Source organism: Leucopleurus acutus, assembly GCF_964270905.1.
Source record: "Leucopleurus acutus genome assembly, chromosome: 9".
Classification (NCBI taxonomy): domain Eukaryota; kingdom Metazoa; phylum Chordata; class Mammalia; order Artiodactyla; family Delphinidae; genus Leucopleurus; species Leucopleurus acutus.
In genome coordinates, this window is record NC_139144.1 from 69,026,146 (window position 1) to 69,052,433 (window position 26,288).

The following is a 26,288-nucleotide window of genomic DNA, read 5'->3' on the forward strand; positions in this document are numbered from 1 at the left end:
CTTCCTTCCTTCCTTCCTTTTTTTTTTCTTTCTTTCTTTCTTCCTTCCTTCTTTCCTTTCTTCATTTCTCTCTCTCTCTCTCTTTCTTTCTTTCTTTCTTGACTATTTTTTTGAGCAGTTTTATGTTCACAGCAAAACTGAATGGAAAGTGTAGACACTTGCCATATATCCCCTGTCCCCACAAGCGCATCTTCCCTCCCATTGACATCCTGCATTAGAGTGATACATTTGTTGCAATCAATGAATCTATATTGACCCTTCATTACCACCCAAAGTACAAAGTTTGCATTAGGGTTCACTCTTGGTGTTGTTCACTTTATGGGTTTTGACACCTATATAATGACATGCTTCATTACTTTTTGGTTTTGCTTTTGAACCATTTCACACATTTGCTCAGGCAGGGTTCTTTCCCAAACTGATGAAGTCCCTGTGGGTCTAGCATTCAGCTTCAAGAAATGATATTATCAGTTCAGTGAGGAATGATGAGCTTCTGTGGGGACTGACTTCAGGCTATCAGGTCTCATGGATTTATTTGTAAACAAGTGCTAACTTATTAACATTCAGTGGGGATTTACCTTCCTTGTCACTGGAAAACCCTTATCTAAAATAGCCCTTTTTATTATCAAACTTCCCTGGAATGCAAGTTGCTAATCAAGAAATTGTGAGGCAAAGATATACGTATGAGATAATGGTAAAATAAATTGAGTAATCTTGAAGGATATGTCTTTCGGATTGTGGCAAAAACTAGAGAAATCACTCCTGCTTTACTGCTGACTACATATTTCTAATGACTTGTATTCCACGTCTCTCTGAATAAACCCCAACAGATTATTATTTGTCAACTCTCTGTTTTCTAAACATCATGCAGAGTGCCACATCATTTTGTTTGCATTTATTACGTGCATGTGGTTATCCAGGTTATCTAAAGTCAAAGCTCAGGCTACAGTAAGTAATATTTGGACTGGGGACCTTAAGGGGATTTAGAGGCACAACTCATTGCAAAGTGCCTCTCAAAGGTCACTCCTGCAGAAGACTAATCATATCCATTCCATATTAGTTAATATAAACTTCAATCGCAGAGGATGACTTTTCTGATTTTATTCCTATTTTTTGTGAGTGACTTTCACTTAGGCCTTGGAGTTTATTATGCGCTGATTATTAAAAAATGCAAGGGGACCAAAAATACCATCTTGTCTTCCGTTCAGCAGGGTTCATCTGAGACTGGGAATATAGTGATAATCTGGCATGTATGTGTGATGATTAGTATGTCTTTAAGGTTTTTAAATTTTTACCTAGAATCTGAAATGAAGGTGTCAGTGTATTAAAGTAATACAAAAAGTCATTTGGTGAAATGAAAGTCTAAGAAAAATTAAAATTGCAAAAAATAAAAACATCCATCCCATAATTTCCCTCAAAATTCTCCTTGCAGCAACTCTACCCTGGCTCCCAGCTTAGGCTGCTAACACTCTTAGGAAATGAATTCTACCCCGATTCAACCACAGTTGTGTATCTTATGGTACCAGGAAATTTTACTCTCTTGGATTCCTAAAACCAGGATCTGTCAAATTAATTGTCACTTTCTATTGAGTATCGTATGTGAACCGCTACCTTCAAAGGAACACAGATAGAAGAACTCATTTTCCCAGGCTTCTAGGTGATAAGGCTTTTGTTTGTCAGTTTTAAATTTGCACATGCATGGTCTGAAAATAAAGAAAAGAATGTAAGTCTGTCACCAATGACTGTGGATTTGAGACCAAACATTAATGTTTTTTTTTCTTTGTCTATTCTTTGATTATGATAAGTAGCAATTGAAACTTTTTTGAAAGGGACATCAAAACTCACCTTCACCTGATTAAACTCCTTCAGTTTGATACTATAAAATTTGTGCTTGATTCATGTTAAGACTAAATCATCTTGAGAGCACTTAATTTTTTAAAAATACATTGCTATTTTAATGGGGCAAAAAATTCCAAGTTGGAAGTCTATTTCCTAATGAAAATGATTTTGATTTTGAGCAGTGAAACAGTCATGTCAGTTGGAAGATCAATCTACCATATATTCCAAGCAGAAAAGTACAGTTTTTCTTAAATATATCCCTTTTGGAATCAGTGGCAAAATTGATGTCTCCCTTTCTTGATCGCTAAGCCAGACTGGTATAGACAAAAGGGCTCCTGCACTGTATGCCTCTTCTCTTTTCCTTTAAATGCTGGTTCAAATTAAAACTTAAAAATTATAGTCAAGAAAATAATTACACGCTGCTTATTGTTCTTGCCAGAGGGGGGATTGTAAGCAAACAAAGGAGAGCCCAGTGCTTTGAAGCTATAATAGGATTTCCCTTGTGTGTTTTTTCCTCTTTGTATAGTCATTAGTTGAGGTAAATCCCATTTCACTTAATAACTGCCTGGATTAAGGAAGTTTTTGAAGAGACTAATTTACATAAAGTAAGCTGATTTGAATAACTGGTGCTAGTTTTGATACTGAAAACAAAACACAGACCTGCAATTTTATAAAAGATTTTGGCTTGATTGGCATTGCCTCAGGTGTTTCTTCTTATAACAATGAGGTTAAAGTTTCCTTACTATGTTTATGCATCAGTGGAGAAGGCTGAAGAAAAATTTCCATACAAATAGATTCTTTGGCAACTAATTGCTAGGCACTTTGCCTAAAAGTCGGTACTGCCTTAAAATTACAGAAATATGAAACCAAAGGACAAATTAATTCTTCTGAAACTGAGGATTTAATGTTTACCTTTTTTAAATCCTAAAGAAGTGCTAACAATATTTAATGATAAAAATGGATACAAATTAAGAATTTCTTTATGTTCAAAAGTTACTTTTTGTTATAATCAAATAAAATTCTACAAAAAGTATTTCACTCAATTTTGTGAAAAAAACAAGATGTAATAATAATGTATAGTTCATGTCTAGAGTTTCATATCATTCAAGCAGAGGTTTCTGAACTTCTCCTGTAAACAGCGCTTTTAGTGTCTGGTAACTTTTTCACTGCATCTTTAGGCCAGAAGACTAACTTAATAGACCTATTTTTGAGTATTTAGGCTCAAATAACTTAAGTATTTATATTGTAGCATTATAGAAGACAGTTGGAAAAATAATACACATAGAATGGAAAGAAAAATAATATTTTCATTCTTAAACACCCATAGTTATTTACTATTAGTATGTGTATGATTATGCCACTGCACAAATTCTCAAACCATGGAGTAAAATGGACCTACTGCTCTCATTTCTTGTTCGGCATTGATTTTTGTTTAGTTCTCGATTTTTATCACAACAACTGATGAAAATGTTTCACAAAGATATGACATCATTGCAATATATACATATACCAAATCATTATGTTGTACACCTAAAAATAATACAGTTATATGTTAATTATATCTCAATAAAACTGGGAAAAAAATGACATCAAAAGGAATGTACATGTTGAAACTGAACTATCTCAGAGCTGTTTTTTGTGTGGTGTCTGACAGATGTTGCTGTGCTTCCTTTGAAAATTAAAATATCCCGTGGCACCCTTGTGAATTTGCTGCAGCTCCCTGGGTGGCTCTGTGAGTTTGAGAAGTACAGCATTTAGGACAGTATAGTTTAGAAAATTTTATAATACATCTTAATAGTTTAACTACCTAAAGCTAAATTTCTTGTTAGTGTTCTCAGTTCTTGAACTGACCATTAGTCATTAACTGCTAAAGAAGGTATTGGCTGTATTCATATACTCAATAAGTATCGATCTGTAATAATGACTTCTATCTATTTCAGGAATGACACAACGTTTTGCATGATAAGTATCTGTTGGAAATATTGACTTATTTTAACTTTCCAGAAAAGCAGTATATAAGCAGCCTTCCAGTGGATCAGAGACCAGGATGGACCCAGTTGTAGAATGGAGTAAATGACCAGATGAAAGAGGGATACCAGCACTCCCCATTTCCTAGACTATTTACCTGACTCAGTTGCCATTGCATTTCTGTCTTCTGCTTTGTTTGGAATTCCCATCCTTGTAATTGCTCCTTCACGAACACAAGAAACACAGGGCATGGGTTCAAGAGATTAGTGCTAAAATAAACATATCATCTTGCGGAATAGTGGAGAAGCATACAGTGGTTTTGGTGTTCTACCTGTATCGTTACCTGCACTCGAGTATCAGATTAACTGTCTATTACCTAGAGAAGAAGAGAGTTGTGAGGACTGAATGGAGGACAGGTAAAATTTAGAGTGCAGATTTAGAGTCAGAGTGGATCAGACATGAAACAGACAGAAGGCAACATGAGGGCAAGAATAGGATCTAGGTTAGGGGAGGATGGAAGAGACTAGGATCTGCAGATCAAGTATGCCCATTCGAATGGGGGAAACTGGACTAGTAGGGGATAAGCTATTTCCAATTGGTTACAAAACAATTCCATTGGATAGTCCTTAGATTCTTGACTCTTAGAACTAATAGTGTGCTAGATAGTCTCATACATAAGTCTTTGTGCACATTTGTGATAGTTTCCTTAGGGCAAATTTATAGAAATGCTAGATCATAGAATATAAGTATGTTAAGACTTTTGGTACACTCTGTCAGAGTATTCCTCAGAAAGGTAATAACAATGAAAAGTCCACCATCAGTGTGTGAGAATAGATACCAGAAATGGAAAGTTCCATTTCTTTCGGCAAGCTCCACCTAGGACAGTTATACCTGTTATACTTCTACATAGTCATGAAGGGATTCTGCTTAAAAGGCCAGAAGTTGATTCACTGAGAAATACTAGATTTACAGTAAAAATTTAAAAATAAGCAAGGTAGACTAAGAATGTTGCTTAATGAATATTGCCAAGCATCTGTGAACACTCTACAGTGAGATTCTGCCTATAAATTCTCATTCCTCCTCAAGAATGGGAATACCAAGCCAGAGTGGTACTAAAGGAGTGGTGTCTCTTTGTTTTGGTCTGGATACTTTTACTTTGCTTAACATAACCTTTAAAAATGACCTCATTATTTTTACTCAAAAATCTCCCCTTCTTTCTGAATTTTCCTGTCTTTCCTAGAACTACCATCCCCACATTTCACCAAGCCAGACCTGGGAATAATATAAAAAATACCATTTTAAACCCCACCCAGATCCAGCAGGCAATTGGTTACCAATTGCTATCATTCTATTCTCTGAATATCTTCCAAACATACCCCTCTTCTAGTGCCCTCATTTACACCTTTGTCATTTCTTGTTTCCTAATGTTCTTGCTACCTTCAGCCTTATATTGCTCCAGGCTATCACACTGACACTAGAGAGGAACTTCTAAACTACATGTCAGATCATGTCAGGTTCCTGCTCAGGATTTTAGATAGATTCCTATTGCCTACAGAATAGAAACTAAAACTTCTGTTCAGTCTTACAGGGTCCTATTCACCATAAAGCCCATTGTTATGTCACATAGCTGGTGTCACCCATGTACTGGTCGTGGTTTTCATCCTGAACCTCTTGCCTTCATCCATTTGAGGTGCCATATCCTGACTTGGGCCTTATCCTTCACGCTTTTGGTGTATGACTTATCTTCCTAGGCACAGCTTCTCATTCACCTCCCCACCTCGTGCTCAGCACTATGTCTCTGGTTTTGACCTCTTGTATCCTGCGCTGCCTGTTATTGAGAATCTCCCTTTCTCCTGGTTGCTACGGTGGAAAAAATATATCCAGAGTTCTACTAGGATCAATGCATCAGTTCAGAGCAAAACTCTGTCCAGAGGTGACCCACAGCCTGGGGAGGGGCAAAACTTGCCAGAAGGGGTTCATCTGCTTGAGTTTCAGGATTGAGGATCTCTAGCACCAAAACTAAGGCCTGCCTTGGTTCTTAGAGGCAAAATTCCATCTCAAAGTTCTGTCTTATTTGTGGTTTTTCCAAGAAAGCTATCATAGGAGTGCTGTAGACAGAATGAAGCTTTTAACAGAATTCCTTCTACAGGTATAGAAAGAATGGTTTCTATTTGCTAAACTATTTGCAAACGAGAAATGGTTTACGATTTGAAAAAGCAGAAAAGCACTTTATCCTGGCTGAATCTTCGTATACCAATAAATAATAAGGTGACAGCTGAATTGAGCTGGCTATCCTAATTTTAATGTTTTCCCTGCTGAAATGTAATCGGTTAATGAAAGGAAACAAAACCTTGCTCATATAAATAACATAGACACATATTTATCTTATTAAAATACTTCTTATTGTTTCTGGTTAAAGAAAATACACAGAATAAATTTATTTTAAGAAAATAAAAATTGAGGGCTTCCCTGGTGGCACAGTTGTTGAGAGTCCGCTTGCCGATTCAGGGGACACGGGTTCGTGCCCTGGTCCGGGAAGATCCCACATGCCGCGGAGCGGCTAGGCCCCTGAGCCATGGCCGCTGAGCCTGCACATCCGGAGCCTGTGCTCCGCCACGGGAGAGGCCGCAACAGTGAGAGGCCCGCGTACTGCAAAAAAAAAAAAAAAAGAAAGAAAGAAAAGAAAAATTGACATTACTGTTATTTACCTAAATAATATGACTAAAATATTTATAATTTACCTATTGAGTCTAAAGTGCTTTGCTGACAATTACTTTATTTTTGATTACCTTTTGCATGGAAATAATGACTATTAAATTTTATGTGCATGGAAGATGAATATATATATTAAAATAAAGCAGTGCTGTAAAATCTATAAATAGGCTTACAAGAATCAAACTTGTATTTATATCTTTGTTACAGTTTTTTAGAATTATAGTATGTAATGTTTTTAGGTTGGAAAGGCTTTTATTGGCCTTCAGTCATACAGTGTATGAATAGATGAGGATGAATTAATTGGGAAAGTGTCTGAACCCCAGACAGAATCATAGTGCCCATTTTGTCAGGGAGACATGGAGATCAGAAGGGGGTCTCAGAATGGAAAGAGAAGGCAATAGTCATGCAGATCCAAATCTTAGACAGGCCATAAAGAGATGTTCTCAAATATTTGTTTTAAATGTATGATTTACATTTTCATTGAGTATTGAATAAATATTCACCAGATTAACAGTTAATAAAACATCAAAGAGTAAGAGATTCCATTTTTTCATGGAAAAAGAGAGAAAATATTTTAGGCAAATTGCCAAATGTTTAGGCAAATGTTGATTATGAAATACATTGTGAACTTTTTCCATATCGAAATTGCCTCTCACTAAGAAAAGCTTTCACTGACACCCCATCTTGAGACGTAACAAACATATTGTAAAACCCATCCAACTGATTAATAGTTTTTGGCTTTTAGGAGCGTTTTCAATAAGATAAAGGTTGGAGTGAAGTGGAAGGGAGGCCGTCTGTTTCAGTGTTGAATTTTAATTTTCCGTTATTAATATGACAATTAGCAATTGATAATCCAGATAAAAGCTGTGTTTGTAAATATTTAAAACAAGACAAGTGGTTGGGTTGGTTGGATAACTTGGAGGGGATTTGGATCAATGAAACCAGAATTTAGTGGTTATATGGTTTGTGTTTCTTGTTAAATTCTGGAATGGTACTGGCATATGGAGCGGCATTAGATTAATTTCTTTTTTCACTCTCGTTTTCATGCAATTTCCCACATTATACCCTTTGCTATAAAATGTGCCATGTTCAATTAAGGTATGCTAGTATGTTGAAGTATTTTTCAACAACTCTGTTGAAATCTCATGAATGAGGTCAGTTCACAGGGTCAAACTAATACATGCTAAATGCTTGTATGTAATTTTTTAGCTTGAGACAGGCTCAGAGGCATTTATTTGACGAACTCCTGAGAATAATTGGTTCTCCAACAACCTAGACAGAATAGGCTTTTTGAGAATAAAATAGGTCCTTATTCATTCCTTTCCTGTAGCTCATTTAAAGTAGCATCTTATAACAATCCTAATTTTAAAGTTACTTCTATTCACCCAATGAAAGTAACTTGTTTCTTTTGATCCTTTTGGTTCCTGGGTCTTTAAATTGCTTAGAGCTATTCTCTCAAACTGTCACTGTTAATCACGCACATTTGTTTTGCCTTATGCTATTAGTAGGATCGAATTTACTAACTTCTTTGCATGATCCTGTTATACTGATACACTTAACATCTGCCATAAATGATTTATTAAGATTTAGTGAAAATTATATTTCAACATATTTAAGGAGCAAACTTCACTGAAAACACAAATGGTATACTCACATGTCAGTACTATTCAAGTCTTTCTAATTATAATTAAGATATAATTTTATTTCCTTATTTTTAGAGACCCAAGCTCTCACAATTTATCTTTTCTTTTATGCAGCATTTCCCCCCTAAACACATTCAGAAAACTTTCATTTTGTCCAGATAAGCACAGGCTTTCGGTTGCAATTTCTTTTTCAGATCAAATACATGTTTCAGAGTATGGAAGATTTTATGATTTTCAAATTAATACAAAGGCCAAGGTTAGGAATTTAACCCAATAGATGGAACACACACACACACACACACACACACACACACACACACACACACACACACACACGGCATTTGATGCTCGTTTGTTTTTTTGTTTGTTTGTTTTTATATTGCTCACACCAAAATTTATTTTATTCAAATGCGTAAAATCACTTGGGTCACTGAAGCTGATGTAGTAAGTCCAGGCTTTTATGTTAAAGCATTAGCCTAATAGATTAATATGTCTCCTCTGAATAAACAGCCCTCTTGAGACTGTTTCAGCCTGTGAGTTCAATAAATTTACCAACCCCACAAAAGCATTAGGCTTAAATAGAGTTCTCCTCTCTTGGGACATCAGCCTCACCAACACAAAATTAAACTTTGTAAGGGTCACCCATCGCATTTCCTTTCCCATGCTTCCCTTCCTTCCTTGTCCACGCTCTTACTTGTTTTGGGAGACTTTGTGACTAAGGAGACAAGTGTAACCTCGTTCTGAGTGACCTCATTCTTACAATAAGGGTAGACTTTATATATTTTTGTGGGTAAAATGGTTAAAAGGAACATCTTCAGAACCACTATGGGGAGGTGGGTAATGGGGAAATGCCTTTTCAGCTGAAATTGGGTCAGTTGACCTGAATCCATTAAGTACTCAGTAAATATTAACTAATAATATTATTATTATTAAAATAAATTTGCAACAATTTTCCATTGCTAGGATATGGAGAGCACAAAACTGCCATAGCAAGGCAGAACACAGACAACACAAGACAGAGGCAGATAAATAGAAAGCAACCCTATTTCAGTGTTAATAAATGAAATATCACAGGTTTAGTCTGAATATTTCTTTTTAAAGAGCACACTAAATCAATCATTCATTAAAAAATCCTTCAAGGAACTTCCCTGGTGGCGCCAGTGGTAGAGAGTCCGCCTGCCGATGCAGAGGACACGGGTTCGTGCCCCGTTCCGGGAAGATCCCACATGCCGCGCAGCAGCTGGGCCCGTGAGCCATGGCCGCTGAGCCTGTGCGTCCGGAGCCTGCGCTCCGCAACGGGAGAGGCCACAACAGTGAGAGGCCCACGTACCGCAAAAAAAAAAAAAAAAAAATCCTTCAATAAATGTTTGCTGCCCAAAGCATACTTTGAAAAATCATTAAAGAGAGACTGAGAATAATCTAGAATAGTTTTTTTGTTTTGTTTTGTTTTTTTTAAAGCAGTGTTTCAATCTGGAGGTCCATGAGTGAAATTTTCCCCTCAATTTATTTTGCTTGACTGTCAGGATGGTTTTAAAAATGAGTTTGAAATGAAAATGAACTTATCAAAACATGTGGGATGCTGTGAAAGCAATGCTTAGAGCAAAATTTATAGCAGTGAATACTTATATTAGAAAAGAAGAAAAATTTAAAATCATTAATCTAAGTTTTCACCTCAGGAAACTGGAAAAAGAAGACCAAAATAAACCCGAAATAAGCAGAAAAAAAAAAAAAAAGAGTTAAAGCATAAATAAATTTGAAAATGAGAAATCAATAGAGAAAATCAAACCAAAAGCTGGTTCTTAGAAAAGATGAATAAAATTGATAAGCCTCTAGCCAGTCTATGAAAAAAAAGGACATGCATTACTAATACCAGAAATGAAAGAGGGGACATGACTACAGATCCCATGGAAATTAAAATGATAATAAAAAAGATAATAAAAATTACTATGAACAACTCTTCGCTCACAAATTTGATAATCTAGATTAAATGGACCAATTCCTTCCTTAAAAGACACAATCTGCTAAAACTTACACAAGAAGAAATAGATGATCTAAATAGGCCTACATCTATTAAAGAAATAAATCAATAATTAATAACCTTCCAAAACAGAAAGCACCAGGCCCAGATGGGTTAACTGGCAAATTCTACCAGACATTTAAGGAAGAAATTATACCAATTCTCTATAATCTCTTTCAGAAGACAGAAGCAGAGGGACTACTTCCTAGCTCATTACATGAAAGCAGAATAAGCAAACAAACTGCAGAGCAGTATCTCTCGTGAACATAGATGCAATAATCCTTAACAAAATATTAGCAACTGAATCTAACAATGTACGCAAATAATTATACATGATGACAAATTGGGATTTATCCCATGTATGCAAGCCTGGTTCAATATTCAAAAATCAATGTAGTCCATCACCTCAACAGACTAAAAACAAAAAATCACATGATCATATTAATAGATGCAAGAAAAGCATTTGACAAAATCCAACACCCATTCATGACAAAAAACACTCAGTAAACTACGAGTAGGGAGGAACTTTCTCCACTTGGTAAAGACTATCTACAAAAGCCTTCAGCCAACATCATATTTACTGGTGAGAAACTCATAGTTTTCCCACTAAGGTCAGGTACAAGGTAAGGATGTCCCCTCTCACCACTCCTTTTCAACACCATACTGGAAGTCCTGGCTACAACAATAAAGCAAGAAAGGTATACAGACTGGGAAGGAAGACGTTGTTCACAAATGGTATGACTGTCTAAGTAAAAAATCCAAAAGAATTTGATATAAACCTAAAACTGACCTAAAAGAAAAAGTTTTCAAAAAGTAAGTACCTCTGTAATAGAAATATAATCTATCTTCCATGATAAAAAAATGAATTTGAACTACTTTACTCCCGTTTCTTACACACTTCACTACTCCCCAGTGTTTAGAAATTGGCAAGGTTTCTATCTTTATATACCTGTATGGGATTTGTAGCTGATTGAGTTATGCTCTCTGAGAATCAAGGGTACTTTAAGGGTACTTGTATCCTGTCATAGAGATGTATGAGAAAAGAATGATGCTAAGTACTAACAGAATGCTCTGCTAAATCAGGAAGAACTTTCCAGACCAAACCAAAGAGAGACCACTCCTTTAGCTATGGCTCAGTATTTCTATTTTTGAGGAGGAACTAGAACTTGCTGCTCATTTTTCTCTGTGAAGCATCCACAGATGCTTAGAAGTATTCATAAATTAACATTATTAGTAAACTTACTTAATTCTTACTTTTTCGTGTGAATCTAGTAGTTCTCAGTGAATCAATTTCTGGCCTTAAATAGGTGGCAGAATCCCACCTGTCATTACTATGAACGCATGTAACTGTCCTGAGTGGATCTTGCCTGAGGATTCCAGTGCCATTTCCGGTGTCCATTCTCACACTGATGGTAGACTTTCAATTGTTATTACCTTTCTGAGGAATCCTTTGGAAAGTGTATCAAAAATCTTAACACACTTATATTCTAGAATCTAGCAATTGTCCTTCTAGGAATTTGTCATGTGGAAATTATATATCTTGTACATTAAAACGTTTTTTTCAGGGTGTCTAGTACCCTATTAGTGAAGACTGAAAAATCAGAAACAATCTAAGTGTCCCCAAATGAGTATTTGTTAAGTAAATTCTAGTTTGGTAATTTGGAATTCACTGCAGCCATTCAAAATCACTATTAGACTAGTTAGTAATATGGAGATAATATTTACAACTAAGTAGTCTGTGAAAAAAGTACATCATAAAATAATGTGTATGTTATGGTCCCATTAGAGTCTTTATAAAAGGAAAAATAAAGCCACAGAATAAGTTTAGAAAAATGTCCCAAAATGTTAGCATTCGTTCTCTGGGGGGTAGGAGTATGGTTGATTTTTGTTTCTTCTATGTGCTTTTCTATGTTTTCTAAATTTTATTGTTTTGTAATGAGAGCAATGCGAAAAATATCTATTTTAAGAGGTATTCTAGTGCTCTGATGGTTAATTCTAGGCAAGTAGCACCCTTTGAAGACTACTCAACTAGTCTAGTTTCTGGCTATGCTCCCTGCCTGAGCCAGAGGTCTTGGGCATCAGATCTCTGGAGGGCCCTTTCAGTAACATGGCCTAATTCTCTGATTTTAAGATAATCATGATTTGTAGATCTCTTGTCATCTCAAGCAACTTTTCAATTGGAGAGGAATTGGGAGCTTTTCACTGTCAGAGCTAATGGTCCATACCGGTACTGCCACCCTGTAGAATAATTATGCTTTTAAGAGGAACATTCTCTGTTACCCTGTGATGGTTAAGCACAGGATTGTTCTCTTCATTTCAAGAGGAGTGGCTCTAATTTAATTTTTCTGAATGCAATTGCAGGGAATGGATATTTGTTCTCAGAAGGATCTTTTTAATAGGATCATTGCCTTGAAGCAGTGTTCCCTTGGAAACTGCTTGATGTCTGTCTGTGTAGCAGGAGTATTAGATTTTTAGAAGTTGGGTACATGTGTGTGTATGTGAATTCATATTGAAATGGCTAAAGATAAAATGAATAAAAGAAATGCATTAATATCCTAAAAATTCAAATTAAATTAAAACATATAACCATATTTTTCAGAATAGAGAGATAATGAAAAGAGGGAACATCCAATTATTGGATGTATTATTTCAAATGTTTACATGGTGGGAAAAATTCATATCTAAAATATACAACTCCCAAACTCACACTAGTTTTTAAATTCTTAGCCTCTATGCTCTGGGTTATATGAAGAAATTAATATATGTCACTGCAAAGTTGCTTTCTTGGCCCATAAATCCTTGCATATATGGCGTTTTGGGGGTGTGGGAAGGTAAATTAATATAAAAACTATTAACATCTAGCCCTTTTATGGGTATTGTGAAAGAAGAAAAAGAAAGCTTACATTCATTAGATGGCATAGACAGATTGCATCAGAGACACAAAACATCATTTCAGTTAATGTGTTCAGACCACAATCTATAGGCGATGAATATACCTATTACATATTTGAGGGGATGTTGGGGAACATCTGCCTCATGGTCTTGAATGATCAGTGTGCATGCATGTCAAGGGACGGGCAACGTGGCTTGAGAAGATAAGAAATCAATTCTAGAGTATTTTCAGGCTGCCCAAATCTTACTCTACTCTAAAGGGTTGTATCAAAATTGAATGGAAGAGTAGGGGGTCCATTGGTTATGTGAATTTTGAAAAATTGCCAGATTCCTGCTTAAAAACCATGCTGCTTAGCTTTCTAAATTTATGAGTGAAAATATCACAGAAGTTAAGTGGCATTACAAAAAATTGCCAAACTAGTTTTTGAGAAAACTGAGATTGATTACTCATCCAGTGGATGAAGTATCTTGACTTTTTAAATAAAAATTAAAAGGGAGGGGTTTTATTTAAAAAAAATAAAAGCCTCAATAGATTGAACAAATAGCTTTTCAAATTGCTTTACATTCTCTGCCCCATATCAACCCAGTTCTTTACTTGTCACTTACCGATGGATTCAGTCCTCATGACTGCTGCTGACCCAACTCTGCATCGTATCTGCCCCTTTGGTAAAGAAATGAGTGACACTTGAGAAAATGGTCTCTATAATGTCAAGATGTAAACCTAATTGCAGGGGTTACAGCATGTGGGAATGAACAAAAGGAGACAAATACAGATAGTCTGTTGCTTCAAGAAGTTATAACTAAAGAAGAAAGAGCGATAGTGTTAGTTGGATACTAAAGAAAGGATAAAACCCTTTTTGAGATATGGCAAAATAAATCATGGATAAAGGGTTGTAGAAATCTTTCTACATGATATTGGTGCTGTATATGAAATTACCTTCAGGTTTTTGCCACAGTAATTCTGCATAAGAAAACCCCAAAATCTAGTGGCTTTCAACAACAAGCATATATTTCTTTCTAATGGACTTGTAGGTCAGATTTGACTTGTGAGCTCTGCTGGGCTTGGCTGAGCTTGGGTACTGTAGTGTAGCTGGCTCTAGATGAAGGCATGGAAAATTCACCTATGGTAACAGAAAGGAAGGTGGAATAAGTGTAGCTGCATGGGTGAAGGTGGTGGCAGTAGTTTCTAGAGCTGTTCTTCTCTCAGAGATATAGGAAGCAAAGCTGAGAGTGAAGGTGAGGAGGTGCTAGAGTTTTGAGGTGAAAGTAGAGGTAACTGAGTGGAGTAGAGATACGGAGTCCATTCACTGGAGTCCATTCACTGGACGGCACTAACGGTCTCTTTGAGATCAGTGATCATGACTTAAGGATACAGCAGATTGTTTTTCTCCAGCCACATTCAGCTTCATGGGTGCCAGGACAGAGCAGGTGGCGAGTTGGCTTTAAGTATGATTAGAGTTTTACCATGCGAGGCCTATGAGGTAAGAAGACGACAAGAGAGTTGAGGTTTTATGCAAGAGAGAAATAATGGACTGTGGATTCTAAACTATCAGTACATAAGGAGAATATTAAATATATGAATAGGATGTGGGGAAAAAGTGATAGGTCCTTGTTGGGAATGGGATATTAGAGGAAAGATCTGGAAGGACAAGAGATGGTTGTGGGAGAGTGGGATGCTTGATGTTGAACTTATGGGGGAATTGCTGTTACTGGTAATGAGAAGGTGACTGGGTTAGGTGGGAGAGAAGATCATTGAAGATGAGCTCAAATGGATTAGAAGGATCATCAGGGGAATATTGAAATCACCAAGAATAATGACAAGTAGAGTGCTGGAATTGACAGTGAGTTAGAAGCTTAATTCTTCAAGGAGTGGGGAAGGACCCAGGTCTGTGTATAATTGCAACAAGGAGGGGTAGTGGGTTGATATTCTGAGGAGTTGAAGAGTAACCATAGCTTGGGGGGAGAGCCAGGTCAAGTTCAGGATATTAGTGATACAAGGGATTTTGCTGGTGATTGATTTTGGGTTCCAGGGGGATTTGGGGATGGGTTGGAGATAAGTTCATAAAAGGGTAAGTACACAGCTATCTAATAAGAAGAGCCCAGGGATGAAGGCATTTCTAGGTAAGGAGAGGGGCTAGGCTTTATGAGGTGATCAACAAATCAGGAATAAAGGTATGTCTGAGTCACAAGGCAGATAGATGATGAGAGTTGGTGTAATGAAGGATGAGAGTTGATTTTTACTCATAGCACATTAATTTGGAGATCTTCCTCTTCATGTCAAGGATAGTATAGAAGTGGAGGAAGAGTGGTTTTATCTGATGCTTGTAGGGCTCCAGGGCATGGAATTAGGGTGAAGTGGTGTATGTGACTGAGGTAGTATCTAATGTTAGAATCACCTGGCATAATCAGTTGACTAGGGCTTGGTTTTCAGGGTCTTTAGGTTTAGAACATGGGACTCTTTTTCTCTCATCATAATGAATTTTTTCCTGATTATGTCATAAAACCCATGGCTCAGTAGCCAAGCGTTTGATAGCTGAGTTTTTTTAAAAAAAACAACAAAAAGCAGGTATTGAGAACATGCATACAAGACAGAGTTATAGGACTAGTTTATCTAACTTAACTATCAATCTATCCATTTCCTTATTTACTGTGTGGGAAGACGGTTGGGTGTGACACTGTTTGAACTCAAATTTCATAGAGGATAGAAAATGTGCCCAAACTATTTAATATGAAAAGAACAAATTCAGGCCATCTATCCCCTTCCTTCTGTTTCTGTAATCTGGTGAGTTGTCCATCTTTATTTTTAAGATTCTCTTCATGGGGTTTTTCATAAGATCCTGCAGAATAATAGGCTTGAAGAAGATTAATTTTACATGCCTCATGGTGCAAAATCCTCTTTCCCCCAGTGGAAAGCTAGAAAAGATTGATGAGGTCATTTTGGCTGTTTCACAATAAAAATTCCCTTTATTTTTTTTAGCAATCGGGGCATAAATATACCTTATTTTTATAAGGTATGCTTTTACAGCTACTTTACTTTCACTGGGTAATTTTATGATAGAATTTAAACTTTTCACCAACTTTTATTTATGGTGTTAAAGTTTTACATTTTAGTACTTTGCTTAATTGGCTTCCAGAGAATGACGGACGGGCATGGCTTATATTAATCAGCTCTGAATCTCTGTGGCATATTTTCTTTTACCTTCTTTATTAATTTTATGCTTAGGGGCTGTCGGGAAATAGTATAAATCTTTTCGGGAATCCCACATTTTAGACAAACAAAGTGTGGAAAGATAATAAACCATAGCTCCTTGGCACTTGTGCCCCTCTACGTTGAGATTCTCGAATAATTATACCTCTACACGTTGAGAGCACCACTCTACTGTATTTAAAAATGAAATACATTTCAGTTCATCAACAGCATCCTTTAGTTTGGAGTCTTGGGGTAGAGGTTGTAAATACCTCATTCATTTGTTCCTTTGCTTTTCCTGAGGGAAACGACATCACAGTTTGATTTCTTCTGGATATCAAATGGAGACAAAATGACCACTAGCAAGAGAATAGAACATAATTGTCTTAGTCCCTTTAGGCTGCTATAACAAAATCCTGCAGACTGGGTAGATTATAAACAACACAAATTTATTGCTTACAGTTCTGGAAACTGGAAGTTCAGTGGTAAGGTGCCAGTATCATCAGGCAAGGGCCCTCTTTTGAGTTGCAGACCTCTCATTGTACCTTCATGTGGTGGAAGGGGAGAGGTACCTCTCTGGAGTCACTCATAAGAGCATTAATTCCGTTCACGAAGGCGCCTCCATTTTCATGACCTAAGCACTTCCTAAAGTTCCCACCTCCCAACACCACTACCATGGGCATTGGGATTTCAACATGGGAGGACACAAACATTTAGATCACAGCAATAACAAACTGTGTTGTAATGGGCATAGGTTGTTTTGTGTAATTTTATTTTTCAGGTGAAAACATTATAATATATAATATAGTTTCTATTAAGTAGTAAAATTTTGTCATAGCTTTATTTGATATAAATTAGGTTCACACATATTTTTAGAACTAGCAAATTTTTCAAATTACCACTGAGAGCTCACACATATTTTTAGAACTAGCAAATTAAAATGTATCTTGTGTGGTAATTCACATAGTTTGTCTTTATATGCTTGATTAAGTGAATGAAGTTATCATCATAAAACCTATAGAATTTTCTAATTTAGCAGTGTACATTGTGTTTTCAGTCAAAAGACAACATCTAGTTGAATAAGATAGAAGGGTCAAAGTGCATAGGAAGGTTATCACTGAGATTATCTAGTTTTGCCTAAAGTTTGTATATATGTGGGGTGTGTGTGTGTGTGTGTGTGTGTGAGAGAGAGAGAGAGAGAGGGAGAGAGAGAGAGAGAGAGATTGATTATGAGGAATTTGCTTGCTTATGCAATTATGTAGGCTATGTTCCATTATCTGCTATCTGTAAGCTGGACACCCGGGAAAGCAATAATGTGATTCCAGTTGTCTGATTTTTGTCCTATTCAGGCTGTCAACCACTGCACCATGTGTACCCACACTGGGGAGGGCAATCCACTTTATTGAGTCCACTGCCAATACAAATGCTCATGTAATCCAGAAACACCCTCACAAACACACCCAGGAATAATTTTAATCTGGGTACCCTGTGACCCAGTCAAACTGACACATAAAATTAGCCATTATACTATGTAAATACTTTTGGGGTGATTTAAAATAAAATAATATCAAAATCTTTTATTACTTTATTTGTCATTTGTTTTCTAACTCTAAGTTGCTTAAATTGCTTCTCATCCACCATTGGAAATGACCACTGGATTATTTCAAATTGCCAAGAAGACCATCCACATTAAAAAAGTCACATTAAATAATGAAAAGTGATGTATTAGTTTCTTACTGTTGTAACAAATTACCACAAAGCTTTGTGGCTTAGAATAACAGAGTTATTATAGTTTGCCCTTGACTCCACTCTCTCCTTTTTCATTCAAAATCTAATTTTGGTTTCTTTTTCCTTCTTAATATGCTTCCTGAATTTTACTTCTCCCATGGACCTACTGAATATACAGTGACATAAGGAGCAATTAATTCCCTTTGAGAGAAATCCAGAAACTAGGGGAGTGACTTCTTCATATTGAGTGACTGAGAAAATGCCCACATAGAAATGGGTAGGAAAAGCTGATACACACTCTTGCCATAAATCCCACCATTGGGACAGTGCCACGCAATCAGGAGTGAATCCCTAACTCCCAGCTTCTCCCCAAGGAGTGATGTTTGGACCACACATCTAGCACCCCAGCTTTTAAGGCTGCCACCCAAAGAATAGCCTGCCAAATCACCTAGCTCTGAAAGTCAATGGGTCAAAGAAGAAATCAAAAAAGAAACCAAAAAATATCTTGAGACAAATGAAAATGAAAACATAACATATCAAAACTTATGGGATGCAGGAAAAATATTTCTAAGAGGAAGTTTATAGGGATAAATGCCTACATAAAGAAAAAGAAAAATCTCAAATAAACAACTGAACTTTAATCTTCAAGAAACTTGAAAAAGAAGAGCAAACCAAGCCCAAAGTTAGTAGTAGGAAGGAAATAACAAATATCAGAGTTGAAATAAATGAAATAGAGACTAGAAAAGATCAATAAAGCTAAGAGCGGTTCCTTTAAAAGATAAAATGAACAAACCTTTAGGTAGACTTACCAAGAAAAAAAGAGAGAAGCCTCAAATAAATAAAATTAGAAAGAAAAGAGGAGACATCACATCTGATACCACACAAATACAAAGGATCATGAGAGACTACTATGAACAATTAATTATATGCTAACAAATTGGACAACCTAGAAGAAATGGATACATTCTTAGAAATATACAACCTACTAATAACCAGGAAGAAAAAGAAAATCTGAACAGACTAATTGCTAGTGAGGAAATTGAATAGTCTAGGACTAGATGTCTTTACCTGTGAATTCTACGAAACACTTAAAGAAGAATTAATTTCTCAGACTCTTCCAAAAACTAGGAAGGGACACTTCTAAACTCATTTTACAAGGCTAGCATTACCCTGGTACAAAAACCAGACAATGACATTACAAGAAAAGAAAACTACAGACCAATATCCCTGACGAACATAAATACTTGAAAAAAATTTGCAAACAGAATTCAATAGTACATTAAAAGGATCATACACTCTGACCAAATGAGCTGTATTCCTGGTTTCAAGGATGGTTCAACATCCACAAATCAATTAATGCAATACACCACATTAACAAAATGAAGTATAAAAATTATATGATCATCTCAGTAGATGCAGAAAAAGATTTTGACAAAATTCAGTATTCATTTATGATAAAACTCTCAACAAAATGGGTATAGTGCTAGCATAGCTTAACATATTAAAGGACGTACATAAGAAACCTATAGCAAACATCATACTCAACGATGGAAAGCTGAAAGCATTTCCTCTAAGATCAAGTACAAGACAAGAATGCCCACTCTTGCCATTTTTATTCAACATAGCACTGGAAGTCCTAGCCAGAGCAATTAGGCAAGAAAATGAAATAACAGGCATCCAACTCAGAACAAAAGAAGTAAAATTTTCTGTGTTTGCAGATGACATAATATTATATATAGAAAACCCTAAAGATGCCACCAAAAACTATTAGAACTAATAAACACATTCAGTAAATTTGCAAGATACAAAATCAGCATATAAAAATCAGTTGCTTTTCTATACACTAACAATGAATTATAGGAAAGAGAAATTAAAAAAATAAATCCCATTTACAACAGAATTAAAAAGAATAAAATACTTAGGAATAAATTTAAGCAAGGGGATGGAAGATCTATTCACTAAAAATTATAAAATACTGATAAAAGACATTGAAGAAGACACAAATAAATGAACAAACATTCCATGCTCATGGAATGGGAGAATTAATATTGTTAAAATGCCATACTACCCAAAGCAATCTACAGACACAATACAATGCCTGTTAAAATTCCAATGGATAATCACTCTGAATGATTCTATATATATAGTATTCTTGAAATAACAAAGTTATAGAGATGGAGAACAAAAGAAAAATACCAATGGCATTTTTCACAGAAATAGAAAAAATAACCCTAAAATTTATATGAAACCACAAAAGAGCCTGAATAGTCAAGAAATCTTGAGAAAGAAGGCAAAGCTGGAGGCATCACACTTCCCACTCTCAAACTATATTACAAAGCTATTGTAATCAAGACAGTATGGTAGTGACATAAAAACAGACACACAGGGCTTCCCTGGTGGCGCAGTGGTTAAGAGTCCACCTGCTGATGCAGGGGACACGGGATCGTGCCCCGCAGAGCAGCTGGGCCCGTGAGCCATGGCCGCTGAGCCTGCACGTCCGGAGCCTGTTCTCCGCAACGGGAGAGGCCACAGCAGTGAGAGGCCTGTGTACCGCAAAAAAAAAAAACAAAACAGACAGATCAATGAAACAGAATAGAGAACCGAGAATAACCCACTCATATATAGTCAATTAATTTATGACAAAGGAGCCAAGAATATACTGTTGGTAAAGAATATTCTGTTCATTAAATGGTGTTGGGAAAACTGGATATCCACACACAAATGAATGAAACTGGACCCCTATCTTACACCATACACAAAAATCAACTCAAAATGGATTAAAGGCTTGAATGTAAGACCTGTAGCCATAAAACTCCTAGAAATAACGTAAGGTGTAATCTCCTGGATCTGGGTCTTGCAGTGAGTTTTTGGATTTGACACCAAAAGCAAAGGCAGCAAAAGGAAAAATAAACAAGTAGGACTACATGCAATTAAAAACTTCTGTACAGCAAAGGAAACCATCAACAGAATGAAAAGGTAAACAATGGAATGGGAAAAAACATTTTCAAACCACATATACAATAAGTGGTTAGGGGGAAAGTGGGGGGGGTCGTGGTAGGATGAACTGGGAGATTGGTATTGACATATATACACTAATATGTATAAAATGGATGACTAATAAGAACCTGCTATATAAAAAATAAATTAAAAAAACAATAAGGGGTTAATGTCCAAAATATACAAGGTACTCATACAACTCAATAGCAAAAAATCAAATAACCCAATTTAAAAAAAGGGCAAAGGACCTGAACAGATATTTTCCTAGAGAAGACATACAAATGGCAACAGGTAGATGAAAAGGTAGTCAACATCACTAATCATCAAGGAAATGCAAATCAAAACCATGAGATATCATCTCACACCTGTTAGGATGTCTACTATCAAAAAGATACAAATAACAAATGCTGATGAGGATGTGAAGAAAAGGAAATCCTGGATGGGGAACTGGTGTTGGTGGGAATGTAAACTGGTACAACCACTATGAAAAACAGTATGGAGGTTCTTCAAAAAATTTAAGATAGAATTATCATATGATCCAGCAATCCCACTTCTGGGTATACAGTTGACCCTTGAACAACATAGAGTTTGGTGGCACTGACCCTCTGCCCAGTTGAAAATCCAAGTGTAACTTATAGTTGGTTCTTCTGTATCCATGATTCTTCATCCATGGATTCAATCAACTTTGGATCGTGTAGTACTGTGGTATTTACTATTGAGAAAAAATCCTTGTATAAGTGCACCCTAGCAGTTCAAACCTGTGGTGTTCAAGGGTCAATTGTATATCCAAAGGAAACAAAATCATTTTCTTGAAGAGATATCTATACTCCCATGTTCACTGCAGCATTATTCACAATGGCCAAGGTGCAGAAACAACGTGTCTGTCGATGAAAGAATGAATAAAGGATATGTAGTATAAATATAGAATGGAGTATTATTCAGCCTTAAAAGAAGGAAATCTTGCCAGTTGCAACAACATGGATGAATCTGGAGGGAATTATGGTAAATGAAATAGCCAGATAGAGGAAGACATTATTTATATATGGAATTTTTTAAAAAAAGAAAGTTGAACTCAGAGAAACAAAGAGTAGAATGGCAGCTGTCAGGAGACAGGGGTGAGGGAAAGAGAAAGAGGCTAGTAAAAGGGTATAAACTTTCAGTTAGAAGAGAAATAAGATCTGAGGATCTAATATATAATGGTGACTATAGTTGACAATACTGTATTGTATGATTGAAATTTGATAAGAGTGGAACTTAAGTGTTCTCACGAAAAAAAAAGATAAATATGTGAGGTGATAGATTTAACTCATTGGTGGGGATCATTTTACAAGGTATATGTATCAAAGCATCATCTTTAAATGTATTATAGTTTTGTCAATTATACCTCAATAAAGCAGAAAAAAAAGTGAGAAATGTATTGATAGTGGTGATGATTGTACCACTATCATTCAACTCTGAGTATACTAAAAGCCTCATTGTGCACTTTAAAAGGGTGAATTTTATGGCATGCAAAGTATATTTCAAGTAAAAAATTTACATACAAAAATGAAAAAAATGTTGATATTTGCTATATACGAGGCGTTGTTGGTGCTGTTGATTCATTAGTGAATGGAGAAATAGAGGGTGGTACTTAATTCTAATGTGAACAATTCTGGTGGACTTCATAGTTCAAAGAAGGATCACCAGGGGGTGGGGGTGGGACTGGGGGAGATGAAAGAGACCTGAGCATGGAGCTGAGAAGAATGGTAAAAGGGTTTCTCTTGGGAGGAAATGATACTTTCTTTTCTGAAACAGGAAAGAAAGGAAAGAAAAAAAGAAAGAGAGAGAGAGAGAGAGAGAGAGAAAGGAAGGAAGGAAGGAAGAGGAAGGAAGGAAGAAAGGAAGGAAGGAAGAAAGAGAAAGAAAGAAAGAAGAAAGAAAGAAAGAGAAAGAAGGAAAGAAAGGGAAAGAAAGAAAGGAAGGAAGAAAGAAAGAAAGGAAGAAAAGAAAAAGGGAAAAGAGAGAGGGAGGGAGGGAGGAAGGAAAGAAGGGAAAGGAAGGAAGGAAGAAAGAGAGAAAGGAAGGAAGGAAGGTTAGAAAAAGTAGGCTTAGATACTGCAAAATTTTGAGAAAGAACTCTGTGGTGTTTCTGTGTGGTGGTGTTATATCTGTAAAGAGAGATGAAATTTAATTCTTATATTGACCTTTTGTGCATATAGGAGAAAATATCAGTTTTATAGTCACAGTACTTCAGCACACTTCACCCAGGACAATAGTCTTCTAGAATCTAGGCATTTGGCAATCCTGGTCGCAGGTGGGAATTTCTACCTCAGTAGCTGTCCTAGGACAAGTCTATCAGAGCAACTGACACACAATTTCCAGCCAGCTGTTTGGTCTTATTTTTAGGTTGTAAATTTTTCCAGAAACAAGCTCTGCATTTTCAAGTGCCCTGTGTCCATGCTTTTGATAATAGCTTAATAAATATTTGATTCATGATGTTTGTTAACAGCTACTTCATTTCCAGAAGAAGAATGAATGTGAGTTGCCAGGGTATGTATTCTACTTAGTACTTCAGTTAGTAGGGGGATATGGCAGAGTATCCTATCTTTTATTTATGCTTATAGTTATACAATGCAACTTAGTGATTAAGTGAGGGTTGCAAGTTGGAAGGGACTCTGCTGGGTGGAAATATCTTAAAAATCCACAAGAGGGAGATATATTGCTATTGAAGTAGAATGGTGCTAATGAAATACCAATTCCTAACTTTTCAGAGCAGAATATTTTACTGCATTTCCCCAGCTGAAAATAAGAAAAGGATAGGCTTTCTCAAGTTTGACTTTTCAGTTTTCTTTTGGGATGAGAGATTAGATTTAGGAATGCTCAGTTATTTGCAGAGTCTTGGAATATGCATGATATGTCAAGGTTTATGATGCATCAACAGCTTCAATGAGCACATCTAAAGGCTTTAAGGATTTTTGTTTTTGATCTGATTGTGACTCTTTCAAGGACAGATTGCAAAGCTGTCTTTTCTCTGCTTCCTCTTTTCATTTCTTTGGCAGTGGCAGTGGGGAGTCCGTGCTGGCCAGATTGGGTCTTGTATTCTTACTGGGAAGTGCCCTCACTAATCTCACTGTCTCCTTTGGGCAAGATGTCTCAGCAGGACGAATCATCTTGGTTTTCAGTGGCCTTTACCTACGAAGAGGCAGAGCTGAACTCTAAGTAACTATAGAAAAGGAACCTTTATTTTTTATTTTATTTTATTTTATTTTTGCGGTACGCAGGCCTCTCACTGTTGTGGCCTCTCCCGTTGCGGAGCACAGGCTCCGGACGTGCAGGCTCAGCGGCCATGGCTCATGGGCCCAGCCGCTCCGCGGCATGTGGGATCTTCCCGGACCGGGGCACGAACCCGCGTCCCCTGCATCGGCAGGCGGACTCCCAACCACTGCGCCACCAGGGAAGCCCCAGGAACCTTTATTTTAAATAGCATATATTTGTACTTTGAAATTCATACTCCTTGCCTGACCTCCTCATGTTTATGTGGTCAGCAGGGCAGAAACCCTTTATAATTTCAGAAGAAATGTTTGCAACATTATTACTAGATTACTTACAAGGTTTATTTGCTTTCTTTTCAGAAAAAAATATTTTTTTCTCTTCCGATACGAAGAAATGATATGTACTAATGATATCTTTAGTGTTTGCCTTTCCTGAAGACTTCCTAATTCTTTTTTTTAGCAGCCATGGCTCACGGGCCCAGCCGCTCCGCAGCATGTGGCATCCTCCCAGACCGGGGCACGAACCCATGTCCCCTGCATCGGCAGGTGGACTCTCAACCACTGGGCCACCAGGGAGGCTCAAGACTTCCTAATTCTTAAAACTATTTCTTCCTTGGTCTTCCCATTCCCTTTTATAGTGTCCTATTCTCAGTATTCTTCGAGTGATCATTTCCTTCTTCCCACATCATTGCAGTCCAGGGTGACCTCTGTGGTCAGCCTCTCTTAGGAAGGCTGTGTTGTGTAAAGGCTAAGAGCACAGGCTGGAGACAGTCTGTTCTGGGTTCATATCCCAGCTCCAGCACTGACTAGCTGTGTGTGACTTTGTGCAAGTTGCTTCAGTTATCTAAGCCTTAGTCTTACAAACCACAAAATGGGGATAATGGTTGGATTTATGTGAGGAAGAGATCAGTTAGTATATGTAAAGGGCTTAGAACAGGGTCCGGCAAATAGGAAGCACACTTTAAAGGTTGGCCATTACTATTGTTTTCATTATTAATCTCTTCCACCAGAGACTCTCCTTGCAGGAGCTCAGCTACACCATAAGTCTCATGTATTCCCTTTATATCTTTTCTGAGCTCTAGACACATTTCCTAGAGCTTTCTAGACATTTTCACATGGGCTGCCAACAGGGTACCTCAGACTCAACATATTTAGAACGGAATGCATTATCTGTCAGTCTCCACTCCTGGTAACCTGCTTCTTTTTCTATTCCCTCTTTTAGCCAATGGCATCATTTCTTGTCTAGGAGCTGAAGCCAGGAAACAAAGAGTTATTCTTGCCTTCAATCCTTTACCTCAAACTCATTTGATTACCAAATTATGTCAATGCACCTATTCAAACTTCATCCACACTCAAGCCCTTTATTACTACAGGGACCTTGAACCCTCTTCTTGCCCTTACTTGTACCTCGTTCTTTCCACTTTGTCCAGAACGATATTTTACAAATGAAAATCTGATCCCATACCTCCTCAGATTAAAAAGTTCTGTATTTTTCATAGCTTTCAATGTTATATATAGTATGACACACAAGATCCTTCATGACCTGGCCCTTGCTTGCCTCACTGTGCTGACCTATTGCTTCTCTTTGCCACATAGAAAATGTTGTTCTTTTTCCCATTTATTTGCTGCTATAATCTTTCAGTGATACGAGCAGTTATACACATGGGATAAAATAATGTTGGGCCACTGTGAATTGAGCTGAAGTAACCATTTCATCTCTTCTCCATGGTCTAGACATTGCTTCCGTGTCTAAATGTCCTGTGTAAGCAGGATTTAATCGAGGCACTTAGAGTGAATTTCTACGTGGACTTATTAAAGCATTGATTTAAGAATTTCAGTACTTTTTAAGTAGCACTAAGGCTCATACCTCTGCCTCAGTCATCTTACGTGGGGCGAATGATTTCATGTGTGACCAGATGGCGTACTCTTTACATGATGCTCTTCGTGTGGTGAAGAGTTTTGGAGTCAAAATCTGTGATTCCGGGTGGAGGTGCTGTAGAAGCAGCCCTTTCCATATACCTTGAAAACTACGCAACCAGCGTGGGCTCCCGGGA

The 26,288-nt window shown here is 36.9% G+C and overlaps 1 protein-coding gene across 8 annotated transcripts in view; it reads left to right on the top strand.

Annotated features, from left to right (window-relative positions):
- DNAJB9 (DnaJ heat shock protein family (Hsp40) member B9) overlaps positions 1-26,288 on the top strand; it is a 562,457-nt gene that overhangs the window by 69,151 nt on the left and 467,018 nt on the right. Inside the window, exon 5 of one of the 8 annotated variants that reach the window (XM_082846952.1) lies at positions 3,841-3,952. The exons of the other annotated variants lie outside the window; for them this stretch is intronic. Within the exon in view, the coding sequence (XP_082703078.1) occupies position 3,841 (1 nt within the window). The 3' untranslated portion in view covers positions 3,842-3,952. Of the gene's footprint in view, positions 1-3,840; positions 3,953-26,288 lie in introns of those variants that run through there. 8 annotated transcript variants of the gene reach the window in all.